The sequence below is a fragment of the Tuber melanosporum genome (genome assembly GCF_000151645.1).
Source record: "Tuber melanosporum whole genome shotgun sequence assembly, scaffold_171, strain Mel28".
Lineage (NCBI taxonomy): Eukaryota > Fungi > Ascomycota > Pezizomycetes > Pezizales > Tuberaceae > Tuber > Tuber melanosporum.
Window position 1 is genome coordinate 16,799 of NW_003298832.1, and position 6,921 is coordinate 23,719.

At 44.1% G+C, this 6,921-nt stretch overlaps 1 protein-coding gene; it reads right to left on the bottom strand.

The window, feature by feature from the left end:
- Positions 1 to 2,707: 2,707 nt before the first annotated feature.
- Positions 2,708 to 4,603, bottom strand: GSTUM_00003447001 (uncharacterized protein). XM_002837089.2 has 5 exons: positions 4,405 to 4,603; positions 4,128 to 4,253; positions 3,840 to 3,984; positions 3,424 to 3,768; positions 2,708 to 3,341 (listed from the first exon to the last, which is right to left on the bottom strand). The coding sequence occupies exons 1-5, from the start codon at positions 4,464 to 4,466 to the stop codon at positions 2,826 to 2,828; spliced, it is 1,194 nt and encodes a 397-aa protein (XP_002837135.1). The 5' UTR covers positions 4,467 to 4,603; the 3' UTR covers positions 2,708 to 2,825.
- Positions 4,604 to 6,921: the final 2,318 nt, after the last annotated feature.

The following is a 6,921-nucleotide window of genomic DNA, read 5'->3' on the forward strand; positions in this document are numbered from 1 at the left end:
ACGACGGTTCATACCCCCTTAGCTAGGAAGCCCTCAACCTGGAAGTCGGCTTTCCCTCGTGTTTACGTGCTTGGGTGTTGGGTGTTTGTTTTGTTTGGGAATGGGGACAGGTGCCGGGGTAGTTGGCGGGGTGTCCCAGGATCATTGAGTGGGGACACTCGGGTGGGTTTCTATTGTGGAGGAGGTTTTTGTAAGGTCACATTGTAGTGGCAGTAGTGGAATTTTTGTATTTTGTATGGGTAACTTGGCTGGTGGGTAGGCTGGGCTGAGGAGGACTTTTCTTTACCATTGATGGCTTTGTATTTAGTGTTCGTGTTGGGGCATGGTACAGGCATGTTTGAGGTACGGGGTTGGAGGTTTAGTTAGTTCGTAGTTAGTGGTATCCAGGATACAACAACCTAGGGGCCCGGTCCTGAGACTCATCGTATACCAGTATTGGCGGTACGAGTTTGAATAAAATTAGATTGAATTCTAAGTACTTTTCCTACTTATTACTTTAACAAATATAAAACACCTTTACAATCTTTATCTCTATTGCAATTTTTATCATCACACAGAGGATTGCTCTTTACAGAGAAGAGTTAGAGAAAGCTTATAATAGGCGTTCCTGATAGAAAACAGAGGTCTTGTACTATCGGTAACATAGGCAGAGGCCTAGTGCTATCTTAAGACAAAGAAAGAATAAGAATGAGAAGAGAAGTATTGTTCCCCGTCACCAAGAACTAACCATCTCAAGAGGGATCGTTACAACTAAACTCTATTATAGTCAACCATGTAATGAGTTCATGTGTAACTAAACTCATACTAGTAACTATCACTGGAATTCTGTCATAATCTAATGTATAACTGAGACATATTTGAAAGTCATATTACAATGCCACCAATTGCTCTCTGTGGTGTGAATAATAGTAGTCCTTGCTTCATCAAATGGCATGCAATGATTGGTGGAGCATCTCATTAGAAGAACAATTAAAATCAACATAAGATAACTTCACTTATTTAAGGTGGCAAATATTAAATACTTTGTAGCCTGTATTCACTAGCCTTAACCAAGCCTGCCCTATACACTAATGCTTGAGTGAACTTTTACCAAGCACTACAACCATCCAGTGTATAGTAATTTTGCATTAAATACTCCATCAAAATTTTCCTTTAATACATTACAAGAAACTAAGCATTACTTACTTCTTCTAAAATGTAAAACCGAGTGTTATCCTACTAAAACATAGAGGTAATTATCTGAAACTAATCTTATTATTATACTTGGTTTCCTCAGTTTCAGAAAGTTTGAATATCATATAAGTTAGTTATATGATGACAGGAAAAGAAACATTCAAGGGTTAGGGTTTTAATACATATTCTGATAATCTCAAAAAATAAAAATAAAACAATCTGTCTTCTTTCCTCTTTTCTTCTTTTTTTTTTTTTTTTTTTTTGAAATAGATACAGATTTTCCTTATGCTAAATTTCTGGTGCTAACTATGACTATAATACGAAATGTACTTATTTACCACGAATCTGATAAACCCAATTCTTCTCCAGCAGTATACTAAGTCATAGTCATGGGTATAATGACCGCAACCTTTCATCCCTTTTCAGCTACACTCAAGATCTACGCTATGAACCTGCGCTCTAGTGCAGGTGTTTGAATACCGTGAAATGGATGTTGGAAGGAAAAATGAAAACGATAGAAAGTAACTAGTTAGTATCATACTTCCTTCCCTGCTCCACCAAAAATCACTCGACAACCCAAACCTCACCCAACCAAGACTGTCAGATGAAGATGGTAGTTATCAGGATTCCAGTGATTGCGGGATGTTTGTCAAGAGTGAAATCAAAGGGGGTGGAAATAGGAGTTTAGGCTGCTAGAAGCTGGAAGTAGCCACAGCTGAAGTGAAGCAGGAAGGAGGAAGTGGAAAGACAAGAGCTACAGCTACTTAAAGCAGATTGATGTTTTGTTCAAAGGTGAAAAGATGATCATTCCCCGAAGTCTAAAGGAGAAAGAAGTTCTTCACCTGAAAGCTTGAGAAATTTGAAAGCATGAGCAACTTGTCCCACCTCGACAACCGGTACAGTTGGGTGACTTCCCATGTATGATATATCCACAAAGAGGAGCGCGTTATTCATCATGCCAGTCACACTCACTCGCTCTATTTTCAAACCGCGCCGACGTCCCGTGGAACTTTACGGCATTATATAGAGTGGGTTCACGTTACCGTAGGTTTCCGGCCGCGCGGTGGTACCTGAGGGTATGGGACTTGATTTATCTATCCCTCTCTCCGCGGGTTATGGAGGGTGTGGGTGAGCGGTAACATGAGTTGAATAGGCTGCAAATGACTGGAACTGGTCGGGAGGATGAGTCAGTGGTACAGTGCAAGTCCATTAATGGCAGGATCTTTGTAGTATTGCGCACTCGTATCGCAACCAGGGAGAGGAGAGCTACCGCACGGGTTGGTTGGTTAGTCGGAATAGCATCAGCAAATGAATAGGGCCTCGTCCGTCGGTTAGTGTTGATGACCATTGACTCAAAGTAAGCTGGGGGGGAGCAGAGCTAAGCTATTGCTGGGATACCTACGTGGAGACTTATTCGTTACCATAGTCCCCATTTTCGGCTGAGTTCTTTGTTTTTTTCGCATTCAACACGTTGTGAATTCGTACCCGTTAATACTGTACCGGTACTCGAGTACAGTACGAGTTCATGTCAAGGTAAGATGGTAACTTATCGACAGTCATAATTAAACGTTGCCATCACCAACTAGGTACTACCACATACAAGTAAAATATCACAGCATGACTGCAACAAAAATAAAACCACCCCCATTCATTCATACAACCTCAACAATGATAGAAGAGGCGCCACCACCACCATTGCAAATACCCGCGGCCCCAATCTTCCCCTCGCGTTGCTTGAGAACGTTAATAAGGGTCGTGACGATTCTCGCACCAGAACATCCGAGTGGGTGACCGAGCGCCACAGCTCCACCGTTGACGTTAACCTTAGCCTCATCGAGGCCAAGGATTTTAACATTAGCCAACGCGACAACAGAGAAGGCCTCGTTGATCTCAAAGAAGTCAACTTGCTCCTGCGACAGACCGGCGTGTTTGAGGGCCTTAGGGATCGCAAGAGAGGGCGCTGTGGTGAACTTGGATGGGGCCTTTGCCGCTTCACCCCAGCCGATGATTTTGGCCAGTGGGGCAAGGTTGAGCTCCGCGAGCTTGGCCTCCGAGACGAGGACCAGGGCTGACGCACCGTCCGAGATTGGGGATGCGTTTGCAGCGGTGACAGTACCGGTGCCTGGGACAAAGACTGGACGGACAGTCTTGAGTTTGCTGATGTTCAACTGTTTCGTTTCAAAAGGTGAATACCGTCAGCCCACCTGGATTTCCTCTAGCTACCGCAGACCAGTGGATACTAAAGCTCACATTCTTAGGCTCGTCATCAACCTCGACGAGAGTATTAGGCTTTCCCCTGCCACCGGAAACCTCGATTGGTGCGATTTCTTCGGCAAAGCGCTTGTTGGCCACTGCATCCTGGGCCTTCTGATATGACTTAATAGCATAGGCGTCCGAACCTTCTCTCGAGAAAGTATAATCTTGCGCACATTCCTCCGCCGCAAAACCCATTGCCTGGCTATCGTAGGCGTCTGACAAACCGTCACGGACAACGCCGTCAACCATTTGCTGGTTGCCATAGCGGGCTCCGCTTCTAGCTGTAGGGATATAGTATGGGGTGTTGCTCATAGACTCAGTTCCGCCGGCAACGACAATCTATGAAACACCATTCATCATTTATAAGGACATTGCCCATCATCAATGCCCCCAACTAAAGAAGAGCTTACGTCGGCATTCCCAGTAATAATAGTCTGAGCCCCTAGAATGATGGCCTTCATCCCAGAAGCACACACCTTGTTGAGGGTAGTGCACACGGTGGACTGAGCCAATCCAGCTCCAAGTGCACATTGTCTCGCAGGATTCTGTCCCAAGCTGTAGATAGCCGATGTCAGGATAAACACCCATCGAAATTCGCCATACCATGCAATCTCCCATCAACCGGCACGGCAGCAGAAGTGCAGCAGTATAAAAGTAACACCGTAGGTGGCATGAGTGAAGGGGATAAGGAAACATACTTGGCCGACAAAACATTTCCAAAGAAAACCTCCTCGACATCGACAGCCTTGATGACCGGAACTTTGGCAAGGGCAGCCTTGATAGCGTGGGAGCCCAATTGAGTTGCGGTGAGTGATGATAGGGAGCTATATTCGATGCGAGGAACTCAAAATGTTAACCATAACATCCCTCCCCATACTTCTCACCTCATACACTTCATTTTCCCCCTTTGTTACCTCTCTCTCCCTATCCTTCGTTCATCCACCTCGAAGTTAAAATTGGATCAATCAAACTCACCCCTGGAACCCTCCAAGAGGAGTTCTGGCAGCGGAGACAATGTAGACTGGAGTCGGTGCCATTGTTCAAATAAAATTAAAGTACTTTTGTAAGCCCCGTGGAGAGCAGATTGATTGACTGGAGAATTGGCGAAGGAGACAAGAATGGTTTTGGTGGAGGAAGATTAAGCTTCTTTGTGGTTGTCGTTGTTTACGATCACACGAACAACAAAAAATTTACGGTAATTCAAGCAGGGCTCTGGTTGTTTGGGTGGGGAGGGGTTATTTCATTGAGGGTTACCCAGATTTGGTCGGTTAATTAAATTTAATTCTCAGGACCCACGTTTCTAACTGTACAGTCGTGTCCGTAAAGTCTTCATACCCCGGTGGCGCAACCACACAATCACAACACCTCTCCATGGAAAATTGAAAAAAAATTCAAACAACTCAATTAAGAAAAGTATATGAATAGAACTAATAAGCCTTAAGAAAATATTATTACCACTTTGTATGACCACCATCTGCATCTAGTACAGCCTGTATTCTCTCAGGCATCCTATCTATCCACCCATCCAACTTCTCTTGGGAAATTAAATCCCATTCCTCCTTTGCTGCCTGAAATAATTCAGCAGCACTGTGAGGCCTCCTATCCAACCTGGAGAATCGACTTCTGAGGGCTCTTTTGAGCAGAGTCCAAGTGTTCTCAATAGGGTTGAGATCTCGTGAGTTGGGTGGCCAAGGCAATTTTTGATAACCACAGTCTGACTGCAATTTTCTGTTTTCCTCACCACCATGCCAGGAGGCATTGTCTGCTGCTAGGTAGATGTTGTCAGAAGGTCTATCCAGACCTTCTATAAAAGGGATGAGGTATGGCTGGTGGATTTCAGTTGCATATTGGTGGGAATTGAGGCCAAGTCTGTCTCTTTTGCTGGTCCGTTCTTCCTCCCCCCTCTTCCTCACAAGAATTAACTCAGTCCTGCCACCCTTCATGATTGCAGCATAGACCCCAATACTAGTCCTCCCAGACTTAAAGCTAGGCTTCAAGTTTTTTTCTTCCAGCTCTTCACTAGGTCTAACTCTGACCTTCCTGCCAGTAGGATTTGGATTATAGATAATGGTGGCTTCCTCTACAAAAACAACCCAATTCCATGCACCCCTCCAATTCCTCCTTCTCCTAGCAAACTCCTTTCTCTTCTCCTTCTGTCCTTTCCTCCAAAAAGGTTTTTTTCTAGGTATCAGAAGCTTAAAACCAGCTTCTGATATGATCTTATCCACAGATGTCTTTCCCAGACCAATATTCGCTTTTTTGGTAATGTCGCGTAACGCTAAATGAGGCTTGGCATCGATAATGGACTCCACTATCTTTTTTTTTTGAGGGGTAATTGTTGTTGGTCTTCCAGATCTGGGAGCATCATGGGTATTTCCATCTCTTGATTCAGCTCTTTTGACTACTGATTGAACAGTTGCCTTAGAGATACCCATAACCTTAGAAATTTTATTATACCCCATATCAGTATGTTTATACAGGGTATAAATTTCCTTATTTTGATCTTCTCTAGCTCTTCGGGTATGTGGGGGGGTCATGGTAGAGGTGGTTGTTGTGGGGATATAGGACAACACCATTGCCGTGCTGGGGTATGAAGACTTTACGGACACGACTGTACCCAGCAACCGCGAACATGGCCACTCCATTGGAGTTCCCACTTGGCCCAAGAAAGAATTGAGTCGATGACGACGAGGGCCCAATTTGAGAGAAAGGAAATATCACGGGCCGACGGATACCTAACCTCAGTCCCTCAACAACAACGAGAAGCACCGGCTTGTCTACCGTAGACTACTCGAGTATGTACTAGTACTCATACAGTACTCGTACTCTACAGTATGATACCCGAGTATGATACTCGCAAGAATACTACCGGTTCTATTTATTTATAAGGGCTGCTGCTGCACTACCTAGACGTCACACAGGATCAAGTACTCAAGTACAGTACTCTATAGTAATATCACTTAGGCGGTTTGAAACAGTCAAAAATGGTTCCAGGCACGCTAATCTAAGTGGGGAAGCTTAGCACTTAGAAATCAAGCATGTGATATCAAATGACTACGGTTGCATCTTGTACTCAAAACACCATGATCTTGATAGATTGAAAGAAGACTTCAAGCAAAACTAAAATAAGATCTAAAATATTAACTAAGAAATAAAAAGCCCTACATGCCTCTTATTGTAACACTCTAGACAAAGACCAATGCGGCACCTAGGGCCAGAATACACATACTGGGTGCAGGGTACTCTCTTGTCCTTCCAATTCATGCTACGCAACATAAATCGACACTACGCGCAGCCCACTAGAGTGTTTCGCATACAGGTAAAGTGATATTAAGTAGGAGAGCCAGAAGGAGGAGCAAGCTTTATCCTTTGCTGTTACTTACTATAGTAAGATGTACTCAGGCTGGTTTTGCGGGTGTAATAGGATTTGGGAGGCTTTCGAAGCCTAGTACAAGAGCCATAATTTGCCAGAAGTAATTCAGCAAGAATTAG

What these genes read in the sequence shown, in the direction of transcription:
- GSTUM_00003447001 (XM_002837089.2), bottom strand. Translation starts at nt 4,466, where the DNA reads ATGGCACCGACTCCAGTCTACATTGTCTCCGCTGCCAGAACTCCTCTT. An exon ending in TTATTACTGGGAATGCCGAC is followed by an intron (nt 3,769 to 3,839) that starts GTAAGCTCTTCT and finishes GGTGTTTCATAG; the next exon opens with ATTGTCGTTGCCGGCGGAAC. An exon ending in TTGATGACGAGCCTAAGAAT is followed by an intron (nt 3,342 to 3,423) that starts GTGAGCTTTAGT and finishes GAAACGAAACAG; the next exon opens with TTGAACATCAGCAAACTCAA.